The sequence below is a fragment of the Scylla paramamosain genome, chromosome 30 (assembly GCF_035594125.1).
Source record: "Scylla paramamosain isolate STU-SP2022 chromosome 30, ASM3559412v1, whole genome shotgun sequence".
Lineage (NCBI taxonomy): Eukaryota > Metazoa > Arthropoda > Malacostraca > Decapoda > Portunidae > Scylla > Scylla paramamosain.
In genome coordinates, this window is record NC_087180.1 from 2,172,633 (window position 1) to 2,191,992 (window position 19,360).

Here is a 19,360-nt window from a genome sequence, read left to right on the forward strand (position 1 = left end):
TTTAATCTATCCTCAACAGGAAGATTCTTAAACACCTATCACTTCACAAACTTCTATCTGATCGCCAGTATGGGTTCCTTCAAGGCCGTTCTACTGGTGATCTTCTAGCTTTTCTTACTGAGTCCTGGTCATCCTCTTTTAGAGATTTTGGTGAAACTTTTGCTGTTGCCATGGATATATCGAAAGCTTTTGATAGAGTCTGGCACAAAGCTTTGATTACCAAACTACCCTCCTACAGCTTCTACCCTTCTCTCTGTAACTTCATCTCTAAGTTTCCTTTCTGACCGTTCTATTGCTGCTGTGGTAGACGGCCACTGTTCTTCTTCTATATCTATTAACAGTGGTGTTCCTCAGGGATCTGTCTTGTCACCCACTCTCTTCTTATTATTCATCAATGATCTTCTAAACCAAACTTTTTGTCCTATCTAATCCTACGCTGATGATACCACCCTGCACTTTTCCATATCTTTTCATAGATGTCCAACCCTTCAGGAAGTAAAGATTTCATGCAGGAAAGCAACAGAACGCCTGACTTCTGATCTTTCTAAATTTTCTGACTGGGGCAGAGCAAACTTGGTATTGTTCAATGCCTCAAAAACTCAATTCCCTCATCTGTCAGCTCGACACAACCTTCCAAACAACTATCCCCTCTTCTTCAATGACACTCAACTCTCCCGCTCATCTACACTGAACATCCTCGGTCTGTCCTTTACTTATGATCTGAACTAGAAGCTTAATATCTCATCTTTAGCTAAAACAGCTTCTATGAATTTATGTGTTCTAAGACGTCTCCCCCAGTTTTTCTAACCCCCCCCAGCTGCTAACTCTATTGAAGAACCTTATCCGTCTATGTATGGAGTATACTTCACATGTCTGGGAGGGTTCCTCTCATACCGCTCTTCTAGACAGGGTGGAATAAAAAACTTTTCGTATCATCAACTCCTCTGACTGTCTTCAGCTTCCCTCTCATCGCTGCAATGTTGCATATCCAGCTGTCGTCTACCGTTATTTTCATACTAACTGCTCTTCTGATCTTTGTAACTGCATGCCTCCCCTCCTCCCGCGGCCTCGCTCCACAAGACTTTCTTCTTGCTGGTGCTGGTGGTGCAGGTGCCAGGTGTGCTGGTGGTGCAGCTGCCAAGGGTGCTGGTGGTGCAGGTGTCAGGTGTGCTGGTGGTGCAGGTGCCGATGGTGCTGGTGGTGCAGGTGCCGAACGTAATGGTGCTGCATGTGCCGATGGTGCTGGTGGTGCAGGTGCCGAGGGTGCTGGGGGTGCAGGGGCCAAGGGTGCTGGTGGTGCAGATGCCAAGGATGCTGGTGGTGCAGGTGCCGATGGTGCTGGTGGTGCAGGTGCCGAGGGTGCTGGTGGAGCAGGTGACGAGAGTGCTGGTGGAGCAGGTGCCGAGGGTGCTGGTGGAGCAGGTGTCGAGGGTGCTGGTGGAGCAGGTGCCAAGTGTGCTGGTGGAGCAGGTGCCAAGGGTGTTGGTGCAGCAGGTGCCGAGGATGCTTGTGGAGCAGGTGCCGAGGGTGCTGGTGGAGCAGGTGCCGAAGGTTCTGGTGGTGTAGATGTCAGGTGTGCTGGTGGTGCAGGTGCCGAGGATTATGGTGGTGCAAGTGCCGAGGTTGGTGGTGGTATAGATGGCGAGGATGCTGGTGGTGCAGGTGCCGAGCATCCTGGTGGTGCTAATCCCGAGTGTGGTGGTAGTGCAGGTGCCGAGCGTGCTGGTGGTGTAGGTGTTAGGCGTGCTGGTGGTGCAGGTGCTAGGTGTGCTGGTGGTGTAGGTGCCGAGGGTTTTGGTGGTGCAGGTGCCGAGGGTGCTGGTGGTGCAGGTGCTGAGGGTGCTGGTGGTGCAGGTACCGAGGGTGCTTGTGGTGCAGGTGCCGAGAGTGCTGGTGGTGCAGGTGCCGAGGATGCTGGTGCAGGTGCCGAGGGTGCTGGTGGTGCAAGTGCCGAGGGTGCTGGTCGTGCAGGTACCAGGTGTGCTGGTGGTGCAGGAGCCAGGTGTGCTAGTGGTGCAGGTGCCGAGGGTGCTGGTGGAGCAGTTGTCGAAGGTTCTGGAGTTGTAGGTGCCAGGCGTGCTGGTGGTTCAGGTGCCAAGGAGTGCGGGTGCCGAGGGTGCTGGTGGTGCAGGTGCCGAAAGTGCAGGTAGTGCAGGTGACGAGCGTGCTGGTGGTGCAGGTGCTAGGTGTGCTGGTGGTGCAGGTGCTGAGGGTTTTGGTGGTGCAGGTGCCGAGGGTGCTGGTGGTGCAGGTGCTGAGGATGCTGGTGGTGCAGGTACCGAGTGTGCTTGTGGTGCAGGTGCCGAGGGTGCTGGTGGTGCAGGTGCCGAGGGTGTTGGTGGTGCAGGTGCCGGGGTGCTGATAGTGCAGATGCCGAGGGTGCTGGTGGTGCAGGTACAGAGGGTGCTGGTAGTGCAGGTGCCGAGGGTGCTGGTGGTGCAGGTGCCGAGAGTGCTGGTTGGGGTTTTGCCGAAGGTTCTAGTGTTGTAGGTGCCAGGTGTGGTGGTGGTGCAGGTGCCGAAGGTTGCAGGTGCCGAGGGTGCTGGTGGTGCAGATACCGAGGATGGTAGTGATGCAGGTGCCGAGGGTGCTGGTGGTGCAGGTGCCGAGGGTGCTGGTGGTGCAAGTGCCGAGCGTGCCGGTGGTGCAGATCCCGAGGGTGCTGGTAATGCAAGTGCCGAGGGTGTTGGTGGTGCAGGTGCTAGGTGTGCTGGTAGTGCAGGTCCTAGGTGTGCTGGTGGTGCAGGTGCCGAGGGTTTTGGTGGTGCAGGTGCCGAGGGTGCTGGTAATGCAGTTGCGAGGTTGCTAGAGGAGCAGGTGCCGAGAGTGCTGGTGGAGTTGTTGCCGAAGGTCCTGGTGTTGTAGGTGCCAAGTGTGCTAGTGGTGCAGGTGCCGAAGGGTGCAGGTGCCGAGGGTGCTGGTGGTGCAGATACCGAGGGTGGTAGTGATGCAGGTGCCGAGGGTGCTGGTGGTGCAGGTGCCGAGGGTGCTGGTGGTGGAAGTACCGAGGGTGCTGGTGGTGCAGATCCCGAGGGTGCAGGTAATGCAAGTGTCGAGGGTGCTGGTGGTAAAGGTGCTAGGTGTGCTGGTAGTGCAGGTCCTAGGTGTGCTGGTGGTGCAGGTACCGCGGGTGCTGGTGGTGCAGGTGCTGAGGGTGCTGCTGGTGCAGGTGCCGAGGGTGCTGGTGGAGCAGGTGTCGAGGGTGCTGGTGGTGCAGGTGCCGAGGGTGCTGGTGGAGCATGTGCCGAGGATGCTGGTTGTGCTGGTGCCTAGGGTGTTGATGGTGCATCAGCAGCACCATCGACACCAGCACTTTGTGCAGGTGCCGATGGTGCTGGTGGTGCAGGTGCTGAGGATGCTGGTGGTGCAGGTGTCGAGGGTGCTGGTGGTGCAGGTGCCGAGGATTCTGGTGGTGCAAGTGCCGAGGGTGCTGGTCGTGCAGGTACCATGCGTGCTGGTGGTGCAGGTGCCGAGGGTGCTGGTGGTGCAAGTGCCGAGGGTGCTGGTCGTGCAGGTACCAGGTGTGCTTATGATGCAGGAGCCAGGTGTGCTAGTGGTGCAGGTGCCGAGGGTGCTGGTGGAGCAGGTGCCGAGAGTGCTGGTGGTGCAGATGCTGAGGGTGCTGGTGCTGCAGGTGCCGAGGGTGCTGATGGTACAGGTGCTGAGGGTGCTGGTGCTGCAGGTGCCGAGGGCGCTGGTGGAACACATGCCGAGGGTGCTGGTGGTGCTGGTGCCATGTGTGTTGGTGGCGCAGGTGCCGAGGATTCTGGTGGTGCAAGTGCCGAGGGTGCTGATCGTGCAGGTACCAGGTGTGCTGGTGGTGCAGGAGAGAGGTGTGCTGGTGGTGTAGGTGCCGAGGGTGCTGGTGGAGCAGGTGCCAAGGGTGCTGGTGGAGCAGGTGCCGAGATTGCTGATGGTGCAGGTGCCAGGTGTGCTGGTGGTGCAGGTGCCGAGGATGCTGGTGGTTCAGGTGCCAGGTGTCTTGGTGGTACAGGTGCCGAGGGTGCTGGTGGTACAGGTGTCAGGTGTGTTGGAGGTGCAGGTGCCGAGAGTTTTGGTGGTGCAAGTGCCGAGGGTGCTAGTAGTGCCGGTGCCGAGGGTGCTGGTGGTTCAGGTGCCGAGGGTGCATGTAGCAGGTGTGCTGGCGGTGCAGGTGTCAGGTGTGCTGATGTTGCAGGTGCCGAGGATGCTGGTGGTGTAGATGCAGAGGGTGCTGGTGCTAGGTGTGTTGTTGGTGCAGGTGCCGAAGATTTTGGTGGTGTAGGTGCCGAGGTTGCTGGTGGTGCAGGTGTCAGGTGTGTTGTTGGTGCAGGTGCCGAAAGTTTTGGTGGTGTAGGTGCCGAGGGTGCTGGTGGTGGAGGTGTCGAGGGTGCTGGTGGTGGCAGGTATAGAGGGTGCTGGTGGTGCAGGTGAAAAGTGTGCTGGATTTGTGTGGATCCCGAGGATGTTGGTTGTTCATATGTCAGGTGTGCTGGTGGTGCAGGTGTCAGGTCTGCTGGTGGTGCAGGTGTCAGGTTTGTTGGTGGTGCAGGTGTCGAGAGTGCTGGTTGTGCAGGTGACGAGGGTGCTGCTTTTGCAGGTGACGAGGGTGCTGGTGGTGCAGGTGTCAGGTGTGCTAGTGGTGCAGGTGTCGAGAGTGCTGGTTGTGCAGGTGACGAGAGTGCTGGTTTTGCAGGTGACGAGGGTGCTGGTGGTGCAGGTGTCGAGGGTGCTGTTGGTGTAGATACCGAGGGTGCTGGTGGTGCAGGTGCCGAGGGTGCTGGTGGTGCAGGTGCCGAGGGTGCTGGTGATGCAGGTGCCGAGAATGCTGGTGGTACAGGTGCGGAGAGTGCTGTTGGTGCAGATGCCGAGGGTGCTGGTGGTGCAGATTCCGAGGGTGCTGGTGGTGCAGGTGCCGAGGGTGCAGGTGGTACAGGTGCTGATTGTGCCAGTGGTGCAGTTGGCGAGGCTGATGGTGGTGCAGGTTCCGAGGGTGATGGTGGTGCAGGTCCCGAGGGTGCTAGTGGTGCAGGTGCCGAGTGTGCTTGATGGTGCAGGTGCTGATGGTGCTGGTGCTGCAGGTGCCGAGGGTGCTGATGGTACAGGTGTTGAGGGTGCTGGTGATGCAGGTGCCGAGGGCGCTGGTAGAGCAGCTGCCGAGGGTGCTGGTGGTGCTGATGCCAGGAGTGTTGGTGGTGCAGGTGCCGAGGGTTCTGGTGGTGCAAGTGCCGAGGGTGCTGGTCGTGAAGGTACCAGATGTGCTGGTGGTGAAGGAGCCAGGTGTACTGTTGGTACAGGTGCCGAGGGTGCTGGTGGAGCAGGTGCCGAGAGTGCTGGTGGTGCAGATTCCGAAGGTGCTGGTGGTGCAGGTGCCGAGGGTGCAAGTGGTACAGGTACTGATTGTGCCAGTGGTGCAGTTGGCGAGGCTGCTGATGGTGCAGGTTCCGAGGGTGATGGTGGTGCAGGTCCCGAGGGTTCTGATGGTGCAGGTGCCGAGGGTGCTGATGGTGCAGGTGCCGAGAGTGCTGGAGGAGCAGGTTCCGAGGGTGCTGGTGGTGTAGGTGCCAGGTGTGCTGTTGGTGCAGCTGGCAAGAGTTCTGTTGGTGCAGGTTCCCACCAGCTCACCTGACACCTTAACCACCAGCACCATCGGCATGTGCACCACCAGCACACCTGGCACCTGCACCACCAGCACCCTCGGCACCTGCACCACGAGCACTCTCGGCACCTGCACAACCAGCACCCTCAGCACCTGCACCACCAGCACCCTCGGCACCTGCACCACCATCACCCTCGGCACCTGCATTACCAGCACTCTCGGCACCTTCACAACCAGCACCCTCAGCACCTGCACCACATGCACTCTCGGCACCTGCACCACCAGCACTCTCGGCACCTGCACAACCAGCACCCTCAGCACCTGCACCACCAGCACCTTCGGCACCTGCACCACCAGCACCCTCGGCACCTGCATCACCAGCACTCTCGGCACCATCACAACCAGCACCCTCAGCACCTGCACCACATGCACTCTCGGCACGTACACCACCAGCACTCTCGGCACCTACACCACCAGCACTCTCGGCACCTGCACCACCAGCACCCTCGACACCTACACCACCAGCACCCTCGGTACCTGCACGACCAGCACACCTGGTACCTGCTCCGCCAGCACCCTCGAAACCTGCACCATCAGCACACCTGACGCCTAAACCACCAGCACACCTGACACTTGAGCCACCAGCACCATCGGCACCTGCACCATCAGCACACTCGGCACTAGCACAAACAGCACCCTCAGCACCTGCACCACCAGCACACTCGGCACCAGCACAACCAGCATCCTCAGCACCTGCACCACTAGCACCCTCGGCACCTCCACCACCAGTACCTTCGGCACCTACACCACCTGCACCCTCGGCATCTGCACGGCCAGCACATCTGGTACTTGCACTACCAGCACTCTTGGAACCTGCACCACCAGCACCCTCGGAATCTACACGACCAGCACCCTCGGTACCTGCACCACCCTCCCCCTCGTCACCTGTACCACCATCACTCTCGGCACCTGTACCACCATCTCCCTTGGCACCTGCACCACCAGCACCCTCGGCACCTGCACCTCCAGCATCCTCGGCACCTGCACCACCAGCACCGTCGGCACCTGCACCATCAACACCCTCGACACCTGAACCACCACCACACCTGCTGGTGGTGCAGGTGCCGAGGGTTCATGTGGTGCAGGTTCCGAGGGTGCTGGTGGTGCAGGTGCCGAGGGTGCTGTTTCTGCTGGTGCCGAGGGTGCTGACAGCGCTGGTTCTGGTGCTGCAGGTGCCGAGGGTGCTGATCGTGCAGGTGCCGAGGGTGCTGGTGCTGAGGGTGGCGGTGGAGTAGGTGCCGAGGGTGCTGGTGGTACAGGTGCCCAGGGTGCTGGTGGAACAGTTGCCGAAGGTTCTGGTGGTGCAGGTACCAGTTGTTCTAGTGGTGCAGGTGCCGAGGGTGCTGGTGGTGCAGATTACGAGGGTGCTAGTCTTGTAGGTACCGAGGGTGCTGGTGGTGCAGGTGCTAGGTGTGCTGGTGGTGCAGGTGCTAGGGTGGCTGGTGGTGCAGGTGCCGAGGGTGCTGGTGATGCAGGTGCCGTGAGTGCTGGTGGTGCAGGTGCTAGGTGTGCTGGTGGTGCAGGTGCCGTGGGTGCTGGTGGTGCAGGTGCAAAGGGTGCTGGCGGTGCAGGTGCCGAGGGTACTGGTGGTGCAGGTACCAAGTGTGTCGTTGGTGCAGGTGCCGAAAGTTTTGGTGGTGTAAGTGCCGAGGGTGCTCGTGGTGCAATTGTCAAGGGGGCTGGTGGTGGTAGGTGTCGAGGGTGCTGGTGGTGCAGGTGCCGAGGGTGCTGGTGGTGTGGATCCCGAGGGTGCTGGTGGTGTGGTGGGCACCTGCACCACCAGCACTCTCGGCACCTGCACAACCAGCACTCTCAGCACCTGCACCACCAGCACCCTCGGCACCTGCACCATCAGCACCCTCGACACCTGCACCACCAGCATTCTTGGCACCTGCACAACCAGCAACCTCAGCACATGCACCACCAGCACTCTCGGCACCTGCACCACCAGCACCCTCGGCACCTACACCACCAGCACTCTCGGCACCTGCACCACCATCATCCTCGACACCTACACTACCAGCACCCTCGGCACCTGCACGACCAGATCACCTGGTACCTGCACCACCAGCACTCTCGGCACCTGCTCCACCAGCATCTTCGACACCTGCACCATCAGCGTACCTGACACCTGAACCACCAGCACACCTAACACCTGAACCACCAGCACCATCCGCGCCTGCACCACCAGCAAACCTCCTGCAGGTTCTGAGAGTGCTTGTGGAGCAGGTTCCAAGGGTGCTAGTGGTGCAGGTGCCAGGTGTGTTGGTGGTGCAGGTGCCGAGGTTTCTGGTGGCGCAAGTGCCAAGGGTGCTGGTGGTGCAGTTCCCGAGGGTGCTGGTGGTACAGGTGCCGAGGTTGCTGGTGGTGCAGGTGCCGAGGGTGCTGGTGGTGCAGGTACCAGGTGTGCTGGTGGTGCAGGTGCCGAGGGTGTTGGTGGTGCAGGTGCCAGTTCTGCTGGTGATGCAGGTGCCAGTTCTGCTGGTAGTGCAGGTGCCAGGTGTGCTGATGGTGCAGGTGCCGAGGGCGCTGGTGGTACAGGTACCGATGATGCTGGCGGTGTAGGTGTCGAGGCTGCTGTTGGTGCACATGCCGAGGGTGCTGGTGGTACAAGTGATGAGGGTTCTGGTGGTGTAGGTGCCAAGTGTGCTTCTTGTGCAGGTGCCGAGGGTTCTGGTGGTGCAGGAGGAGGCAGTAGACACCTGCCGAAACGATGATTACTCCCAGTTAGGTCTAAAGCACTGTTCAGGGGGTTCTGTGAACTTATCATTAAACCTAGGTGTGACCTCAGTGAACGTTTCCCTTTGTGTCTGAACACAAGGGGGCAGTCACAACCTGCCCTCTAAAGACAACTCTCTTCCTCCCCACAAAACTACAAGCACCTAATAACACACACACCCTTCACTCAAAAATTTTAAAATCATCATAGCGACTCCTACACCAGCCTCGGAGTCCCCACCTGGGGAGTGGACCATAAATGTCCCTACGTTCTCTCTCCTCATTTTCGATCCAAAGCTGGATGCTGCGTTTATGTGCGCAATGACTTAACCTGCTCTCGTGCCCACGCTTTTGAATCCTCCGAGTTTTCCACCATCTGGCTACGACTACAGACTCACTCTCAAACTTAATTTATTTGTGCTGTATACCTCTCACCTAACTCCTCTGACTATATGAAATTCTTTGACTACTTAACTTCCAAAGTGGAGCATATTCTGACCATGTTCCCTCTTGCAGATATCTCCATTCTTGGTGACTTTAATGTTCACCACCAGGTTTGGCTTTCCTCTCCCTTCACTGACCATCCTGGTGAACTAGCCTTCAACTTTGCTATCTTCCACGACCTAGAGCAATTGGTACAACACCCTACTCGTATTCCTGACAGTCTTGGAGATACGCCCAACATTCTTGACCTTTTCCTGACCTCTAATCCTTCTGCTTATGCTGTAACCCTTTGTTCTCCGTTGGGCTCCTCCGATCACAATCTCATATCCTATCGCTCCAATCCCTCCTCAGGATCCCCCTAAGCGAAGGTGCCTCTGGTGTTTTGCCTCTGCTAGTTGGGGGGACCTGAGGAGGTATTTTGCTGATTTTCCTTGGAATGATTACTGCTTCCGTGTCAGAGACCCGTCTTTGTTGTGCTGAGCGCATAACAGAGGTGATAGTGTCTGGCGTGGAGGCGTACATTCCTCACTCTTTTTCTGGTCCTAAACCTTCTAAACCTTCGTTTAACACACCTTGTTCTCGTGCTATACATGATAGAGAGGTGGCCCACAAAAGCTACTTAAGCCTTTCATCACCAGAATCTCATGCACTTTATATTTCTCCAACTAGCTAAAAACTCCTTCATTAATGGAAAGTGTCAAAATCTTTCAACATCTAACTCCCCTCGTGATTTCTGGCATCTAGCCAAAAAAATTTCCAATAACTTTGCTTCTTCTTCTTTCCTTCCTTTATTTCAACCAGATGGCACCACTGCTATCATATCTATTTCTAAAGCTGAACTCTTCGGGCAAGCCTTTGCTAAAATCTCTACCTTGGATGATCCTGGGCTTGTTCCTCCTTCTCCTCCACCCTCTGACTACTTCATGCCACCCATTAAAATTCTTCGCAATGATGTTTTCCATGCCCTCGCTGGCCTAAAACCTCGGAAGGGTTATGGACTTGATGGGGTCCCTCCTATTGTTCTCTGAAACTGTGCCTCCGTGCTTGCACCTTGCCTAGTCAAACTCTTTTTAGCTCTGTCTGTCAACATCCACCTTTCCTTCTTGCTGGAAGTTTGCCTACATTCAGCCTGTTCCTAAAAAGGATGACCGTTCTAATCCTTCATACTACCGTCCTATTGCTTTAATTTCCTGCCTATCTAAAGTTTTTGAATCTATCCTCAACAGGAAGATTCTTAAACATCTATCACTTCATAACCTTCTATCTGATCGCCAGTATGGGTTCCGTCAAGGCCGCTCTACTGGTGATCTTCTGGCTTTCCTTACTGAGTCTTGGTCATCCTCTTTTAGAGATTTTGATGAAACTTTTGCTGTTGCCTTGGACATATCAAAAGCTTTTGATAGAGTCTGGCACAAAGCTTTGATTTCCAAACCACCCTCCTACAGCTTCTATCCTTCTCTCTGTAACTTCTTCTCAAGTTTCCTTTCTGACCGTTCTATTGCTGCTGTGGTAGACGGTCACTGTTCTTTTCCTAAATCTATTAACAGTGGTGTTCCTCAGGGTTCTGTCCTGTCTATCTTTTTATTATTCATTAATGATCTTCTAAACCAAACTTCTTGTCCTATCCACTCCTACGCTGATGATACCACCCTGCACTTTTCCACGTTTTTCATAGACGTCCAACCCTTCAGGAGGTAAACATTTCATGCAGGGAAGCCACAGAACTCTTGACTTCTGATCTTTCTAAAATTTCTGATTGGGACAGTAAACTTGATATTGTTCAATGCCTCAAAAACTTAATTCCTCCATCTATCAACTCGACACAGCCTTCCAGACAACTATCCCCTCTTCTTCAATGACACTCAACTGTCCCCCTCTTCTACACTGAACATCCTCGGTCTGTCCTTTACTTATAATCTGAACTGGAAATTTCACATCTCATCTCTAGTTAAAACAGCTTTTATGAAGTTAGGTGTTCTGAGACGTCTCCGCCAGTTTTTCTCACCCCTCCAGCTGCTAACTCTGTACAAGAGCCTTATCAGTCCATGTATGGAGTATGCTTCACATGTCTGGGGGGGTTCCACTCATACTGCTCTTCCAGACAGGGTGGAATCAAAAGCTTTTCGTCTCATCAACTCCTCTCCTCTAACTCAGTCTTCAGCCTCTCTCTCACCGCCGCAATGTTGCATCTCTAGCTGCCTTCTACCGCTATTTGCATGCTAACTGCTCTTCTGATCTTGCTAACTGCATGCCTCCCATCCTCCCGCGGCCTCGCTGCACAAGACTTTCTTCTTTCTCTCACCCCTATTCTGTCCACCTTTCTAACGCAAGAGTTAACCAGTATTCTCATTCATCCCTTTCTCTGGTAAACTCTGGAACTCCCTGCCTGCTTCTGTATTTCCACCTTCCTATGACTTGAATGCCTTCAAGAGGGAGGTTTCAAGACACTTATTCATCAATTTTTAACTAACGCTTTGGATCCTTTTATGGGACTGGCTTTTCAGTGGGCATTTTTTTTATTGGATTTTTGTTGCCCTTGGCCAGTGTCCATCCTACATAAAAAAAAAATAATAATAATAAAAAGGTTTCGAGGGTGCTGGTGGTGCAGATCCTGAGGGTGCTGGTGGGGCAGTTGCCGAGGGTACTGATGGAGCAGGTGCCAGGTGTGCTACGTACAGGTGCAGGACGTACACTTTGAAGTGGCATTCAGTCACAGACCACAACAAATACCACTTCTCTCTACTGCCACTATTTGTCAACTTTAAAATAGTCATATCATCGTGTTTTATTATATATGTTACAATGGGAATTGTACCTGCCTGCCTCGCGTGTCCCGTCTTGACGCTCACTATTCATCCTGCCCGGCGTAAGACAACCCCATTTTTTTTTTTTTCATGTAGGAAGGATACTGGCCAAGGGCCAGTAAAAAAAATGCCCACTGAAATGCCAGTCCCATAAAAGGGTCAAAACAGTGGTCAAAAATTGGTGGATAAGTGTCTTGAAACCTCCCTCTTGAAGGAATTCAAGTCATAGGAAGGTGGAAATACAGAAGCAGGCAGGGAGTTCCAGAGTTTACCAGAGAAAGGGATGAATGATTCAGAATACTGGTTAACTCTTGCTCGTCACCATGTGCAGCTGCGTGGGATTTGAGATGAATCAGTCCTTGTGTTGTCCTGGTTCAAGTAATGGTGGCTCGAGCTTCCCTTCAGAGGAGCGTCAACTAAATTGACTCGTCCTGCTCTGTGTTGAACTCGAAATCAGAATCTTGTGTTTCGATTCCTAGTTTTTCTCGTTGTGGTTCGAACGAGGCGGTTTCCTCTACCAGTCATCATGTGGAGTAGCAGAGGCAACTCGATGCCCAGCAGGACAAGGCCACAACTGTCCAATGTATTTATTTCAATGAGAAATAAGGCATCAATCTAGAGAGCTGGACGTCGCCGCCCACCTGAGAGAGAGGCGAATATTAAAAGGGACATCTGACAAGGTTGGCACAAGGGACGTAAACAAAGGCTTGAGGGCTAGGACTAGAAACAAGAGATTTAATCATGATAAAGGTATTGATTTAAAAAGAGGTAGGAACATATTGTTTCTGAAGTAGAATAACGTGTGGAATAGATTTAGTAGTCATGTTGTTAGTGGATACCCAGTTAGGAAATTTAAAGAATTAAATTTATGGATGGAAATGTTAGATGGACACAGGTAGGTATGCACATCTTACACAGGGACTGCCGCATATAGGCCTGGAGGCTTCTTGTTGCTTCCTTTATGTGCTTATCTTCTAATCAGTGGCGGCTCGTGACTGTTACTGATGGGGGGGCTGTCTCACATTCAGACAAATAAAATCTTAAATGGTTTTATTGCTATTGTAAAAAATACTATTTTATACGATGTTTCTGTGATTTTACACCATCTATGATAATCAAGATTGAGCACAAGCAATCACTGATCAATAATATTTTAAAATCATCCCTGACAAATTGAAAAACACGATCGAAAATAAGACCGACGCAAGAACACTCACCTAGCCACAACAACGGCCGAGACGAGACTGCGCTGGACGCAGTCCACACTCGCCATTCCGCCCGGGAAGCCTCCCCCCATTTCTCCCCGCTTTCGTATCATTAAATAGTAAATAATTTCCGTAATTCCTCATTGTTTTACAGTACTTTTTTTTTCATATAAACATATGAGAATTGATGTTTTCATGTGAATGATAGTCAAACATAAATAAATTAACATTATTTTCGTGAATCCTAGAAATCCACTGGGGGGGGGGTGGCTGCAGTCTCGCAGTCCCTATTGACGAGCCGCCACTGCTTCTAATGCTCTTAGACAATGAGAGTAAGAGAATGAAAATAAGGAAATGGTAACCTTTAAGTAGTAAAGAAAGTAACAGCAGACAGAAAATTAAAGGAAGACATGAGATAAGAATAAAGAAGGGTGATGATCGAGGCCAGTGAGACCCTGATGTCTGTTGATAATCTCCCGCAACATTTCTTCTCTAATCGATGTGCCTGAGACGGAGTGGAGGCGTCAGAAGCTGGTCGGGGCAGCATGCAGCGATTATCTGCCAGTCTCCACTTTGGGAATTAATCACACCACTCCCGTACCAACAATTAACACGGGCGGGCAAGCAGGAGGCGCTGACTGCAGGCAGGAGGGGAATGAAGCAATATTTTCTTTGCTTCTCAGAATCATTTCTGGATCCGTGATTTAGCTTCCATTGTGTAAATTTTTGGCGTGAGGGGATGTAGAGCGGCATTGTGCATCAGGAGACTTTAGTGAGCGAGTGTTCATCTGCTGGCTGTTCCATCGCGTGTGTTCATCTGCTGGCTGTTCTGTCTCTCCCTGGTAGTGATGCTTAGCTATCGTAAGTTTGTATTTCTGCAGTGGTCCTTTTTATGTGGTTTTGTTTTCCAAGACAAACTTAAAAAAAAAATTATATATATATATATATATATATATATATATATATATATATATATATATATATATATATATATATATATATATATATATATATATATATATATATATATATATATATATATATATATATATATATATATATATATATATATATATATATATATATATATATATATATATATATATATATATATATATATATATATATATATATATATATATATATATATATATATATATATATATATATATATATATATATATATATATATATATATATATATATATATATATATATATATATATATATATATATATATATATATATATATATATATATATATATATATATATATATATATATATATATATATATATATATATATATATATATATATATATATATATATATATATATATATATATATTATATAATATATTATATAATATATATATTATATATTATATATATTATATATTATATATATTAATTATATAATTATATTATATAATATATATATATATATATATATATATATATATATATATATATATATATATATATATATATATATATATATATATATATATATATATATATATATATATATATATATATATATATATATATATATATATATATATATATATATATATATATATATATATATATATATATATATATATATATATATATACACAATGTACCACTACTACTTTATATTGACTGATATTTTAGGCCATTATATTTTTTTGACAGGCTGACTAAATGCGAGGTTGGTTTTGCGTAGTTTACTTTCCAATGTTGTAAAGATTCCACACCGTCTTCCACCTTCCATCCATCCTTTTGTCTATGCCGCCACAATAGTTAAGTTCGGGCTCCTCTGCGAAAATTCTCTCTCATCGCTGCTAGATTCATCCACACTCCAGAGACCAAATGGTTTGATTCACCACAACACGGGGGTAATATAGGGGGGCCTGGGATGGGGCTTCTTGAGGGGATAAGGTGTGCCATGGGTGCTGAGAGTTACTTACACACACATACACACACTCTCTCTCTCTCTCTCTCTCTCTCTCTCTCTCTCTCTCTCTCTCTCACTGTCTGCAAATGACAGTTTTTGTATGAAATCTCAATGTTAGTTTACAGTTTTTCCATCCGTTTAACTTCATGAAGCCCAGACAACACTTGCTTTTAAAAACATTGATGCAGAAATCCCCTCTTAAAGCCTCACGCATTGTTTAAACACATCGGCGGAAAAAAGTAATAGAAGAAAATGTATTATCGTGTCTACCTGCACTAGAAATAAGGGATTTAATCATGATAAAGGTAAATTTAAAAAGAGGTAGGAACATATTGTTTCTGAATTAGAATAACGGATGAGTGAAATAGATTTAGTCGTTCACCTCTCACTTTAACGCCTCTGAGGGGTGAAGGATATTTATCCCGTGACAGACAGATTGGAGTGTGTTTATATGTGTAACAGTAATTTCCCACCAACTCCCCCGACAACATCCCCACCACCACCATATCCATCATCACTATCTTTCTCAGTTCACGCCTCTGCCAACCCTCCTCCATGCTGCCGCCTCCACTCACGCTACATCAAGAAGGGAAGGAGGACGGGTTAAGACGGACTTTGTCACACCTTCCCTCCTGTCTGCCTGTGCTTGTGTCTTGTCCTGCTTCCTAAACCCTCGGCCATGTTCCTCTGCTTCTCACTCATGCTTCTCATCTGTCTCTCTTTCCTCATTTCCCTTCAAATCTCGTTCTATTATTTTTTGTCCTTCATAAATCTTACGTCGCCATTTTATCACAAATGTTCCTCCACGCTCCCTATTGCTGTTTGTCTCCCTTCATCATTCTTCCCTTCATCCCTCATTTTTACTGGCAATCTTTCCCCTCTCCCTCAAAAACTTTTCTTTTCCACGTGCCTTTCTCATCCATTGCATCTTTCTTTTCTACATACATTTATCATTCCATCTCTCCTTTTTGCGTGTATTATTTTTTTCTTTCCCTTACCAGTCTCCATTCAGTCCCTCCACTCCGCCTCACACACGTGCACGGTCTCTGCACACCCACACACTGTGTGGGCACAAAAACATTTATCACTGTCTTTTGCATAATTACTTTGTCTGATGGATTATTCTTCTCAAGAGAAACGTGAGATAGGAACAACACATCCCATCCTCATCTCTAGCACACCCTCTCTCTCTCTCTCTTGGTAGTTCGTCGATGTCGACGACGACGTCTTCACGGAATAGACCTGTGCAATTAAATGATTAAACTTTTCGGAAAGGTGGGTGTGCTATCCCTATTCCCACCGCCTTGACCCCCTGAGCCTCGAATCCGGAGGCATGGGAGCTCCAAGACGACCGGGAGACGCCATGGGCTACAGGGTCCTGTCGGAGCATTCATCTATGTGTGACGGCCTAAGCTGGAGTTTGAAATCAGAGTTTTTCTTTCTCTACCAAAACAAAAGAGTTCCACCTGCTCATGTGTTTTGAGTAGGACTGAGACCACTCCCCACGCCAGACACCGGTACATCGAGATCACAATCCTCTCAGCTTATATCCCATACCTACTTGTTGCTGGATGAACAGGGGCTATACACCAAGAGGCTTGCCCATCTACCTCGCCGCGCCCAGGATCCAAATACCGACTTTCTTGGTTGTGAGTCGAGCGTGCGGATCTCAAGCGATGTACCCCTAGCACACACACACACACACACACACACACACACACACGCACACACACACACAGTTAACTAATGGACTGCCATGCAAGACTGAGTTGAGGAAATCTGGCAAAAGTCTTGTTGCAGAAAATGTTGCCTATCCTTCAAACAGGCGCCAGATGTGCAATTATCTTGGTCTCTTTTACAACGTCACCAAGTTGGAGGGTTTCATGGCAAATCAGATTTGTGAAGCCAAAACTAACTTAGCGGAATTTCATTTTTTTCCTGAGTACGTGTCTTTGTCGGTAATCAGCGCCGAGCGCGTAGCGAGTCCCGAACGGCCACGCAAGAGTTGCTGTGCAAGTTTGTGACAACAAAGCCTGTCAGTCTCCCTCTCAGCGCTTCCAAACGAGGCTTCTGCTTCAGCTAGTGTTGTTGTTCTGTGTCTGTCCAGTATTCATAAACATAAACACTATCATTAAAGAATGTTATCTGTGTAGGAGGAGCAACCCTATACCAGATAACAACATGCATAGATAAATATTACTTATAAATAGTGAGGATGTTGAGAGTAGCAGAAGGAAGAAAAAAATAACCCTTCACTCGCCGAATGAATGTTGTGCATGCCAGACGTGGCAATGGAAGCAGGTGGTGAGGGAAACACTGGCTGAGAAATTATCACTTTATTCCCGATAATCTGATCTTATGAAGCTTTTATCCTCTCCTGACGAAGCTCAGCGCGAAACTAGTCGGGAATACTGTTCATTTCTCAAATTCTGTTCCTTTCACCGCCTGTCTACACTTATCACAATGTCCACACTTACACTGGAATGTTCATCTCGGTCTGTGAGGGAAATGGCCTGGGAGAAGGTTTACGGCAAGGGTTGTTAATGTGGTGGTGGCGGATGCGGCGGCACTCAGCATCTCGCTAATCTTTATTTTCGCCTCACCATTTTAACCCATTACACAAGAGCCTCGCGGTTGTTCTTCCTTCTGCATTTCTGCCACTTCTTCTCTCTCTTTTCTAAAAATTCTCGTTCTCCTGAAGTTTCTTTCTTATCCTTATTTTCAGAATCAGGTTATAATTCATTACACCAGAGGACTCCACTGGACAAAAATCATATTGCCTGTTGCTTTTCCTTCATTTTAATATGTTTCGCCTGGTTTGTTTTCCCTCCCATTTTTCACCCTTTTATGTTGCTTCCCATCCTTTACCTTCAATCCCTCCTCCTCCTTCACCCTTTACAATGTCTTCTTTATTTCCTCCTGCTTCCTCACTCTCCTCAATATCCGTCCCCTTACTTGTGCTTCAATCCCTCCTCGTTCTCCTTCACCCTCTTCAGTCATTCCTGTATTTTTTTTTTTTTTATGTAGGAAGGACACTGGCCAAGGGCAACAAAAATCTAATAAAAAAATGCCCACTGAAATGCCAGTCCCATAAAAGGGTCAAAGCAGTGGTCAAAAATTGATGAATAAGTTTCTTGAAACCTCCCTCTTGAAGGAATTCAAGTCATAGGAAGGTGGAAATACAGAAGCAGGCAGGGAGTTCCAGAGTTTACCAGAGAAAGGGATGAATGATTGAGAATACTGGTTAACTCTTGCGTTAGAGATGTGGACAGAATAGGGGTGAGAGAAAGAAGAAAGAAAGTCTTGTGCAGCGAGGCCGCGGAAGGAGGGGAGGCATGCAGTTAGCAAGATCAGAAGAGCAGTTAGCATGAAAATAGCGGTAGAAGACAGCTAGATATGCAACATTGCGGCGGTGAGAGAGAGGCTGAAGACAGTCAGTTAGAGGAGAGGAGTTGATGAGACGAAAAGCTTTTGATTCCACCCTGTCTAGAAGAGCAGTATGAGTGGAACCCCCCCAGACATGTGAAGCATACTCCAAACATGGACGGATAAGGCCCTTGTACAGAGTTAGCAGCTGGGGGGGGTGAGAAAAACTGGCGGAGACGTCTCAGAACACCTAACTTCAAAGAAGCTGTTTTAGCTAGAGATGAGATGTGAAGTTTCCAGTTCAGATTATAAGTAAAGGACAGACCGAGGATGTTCAGTGTTGAAGAGGGGGACAGTTGAGTGTTATTGAAGAAGAGGGGATAGTTGTCTGGAAGGTTATGTCGAGTTGATAGATGGAGGAATTGAGTTTTTGAGGCATTGAACAATACCAAGTTTGCTCTGCCCCAATCAGAAATTTTAGAAAGATCAGAAGTCAGGCGTTCTGTGGCTTCCCTGCGTGATATGTTTACCTCCTGAAGGGTTGGACGTCTATGAAAAGACGTGGAAAAGTGCAGAGTGGTATCATCAGCGTAGGAGTGGATAGGACAAGAAGTTTGGTTAAGAAGATCATTAATGAATAATAAGAAGAGAGTGGGTGACAGGACAGAACCCTGAGGAACACCACTGTTTATAGATTTAGGAGAAGAACAGTGACCGTCTACCACAGCAGCAATAGAACGGTCAGAAAGGAAACTTGAGGTGAAGTTACAGAGAGAAGGATAGAAACCGTAGGAGGGTAGTTTGGAAATCAAAGGTTTGTGCCAGACTATATCAAAAGCTTTTGATATGTCCAAGGCAACAGCAAAAGTTTCACCAAAATCTCTAAAAGAGGATGACCAAGACTCAGTAAGGAAAGCCAGAAGATCACCAGTAGAGTGGCCTTGACGGAACCCATACTGGCGATCAGATAGAAGGTTGTGAAATGATAGATGTTTAAGAATCTTACTGTTGAGGATAGATTCAAAAACTTTAGATAAGCAGGAAATTAAAGCAATAGGACGGTAGTTTGAGGGATTAGAACGGTCACCCTTTTTAGGAACAGGTTGAATGTAGGCAAACTTCCAGCAAGAAGGAAAGGTAGATGTTGACAGAAAGAGCTGAAAGAGTTTGATTAGGCAAGGTGCAAGCACGGAGGCACAGTTTCGGAGAACAATAGGAGGGATCCCATCAGGTCCATAAGCCT

The 19,360-nt window shown here is 49.4% G+C and overlaps 1 protein-coding gene across 1 annotated transcript; it reads right to left on the reverse strand.

Annotated features, from left to right (window-relative positions):
• Positions 1-1,941: 1,941 nt before the first annotated feature.
• On the reverse strand, positions 1,942-3,708 carry LOC135116130 (uncharacterized). Its single transcript, XM_064033331.1, has 3 exons — positions 3,314-3,708; positions 3,126-3,229; positions 1,942-3,061 (listed from the first exon to the last, which is right to left on the reverse strand). Exons 1-3 carry the CDS (start codon positions 3,706-3,708, stop codon positions 2,088-2,090), a joined length of 1,473 nt encoding a protein of 490 aa, XP_063889401.1. The 3' UTR covers positions 1,942-2,087.
• Between the last annotated feature and the right edge of the window lie 15,652 nt (positions 3,709-19,360).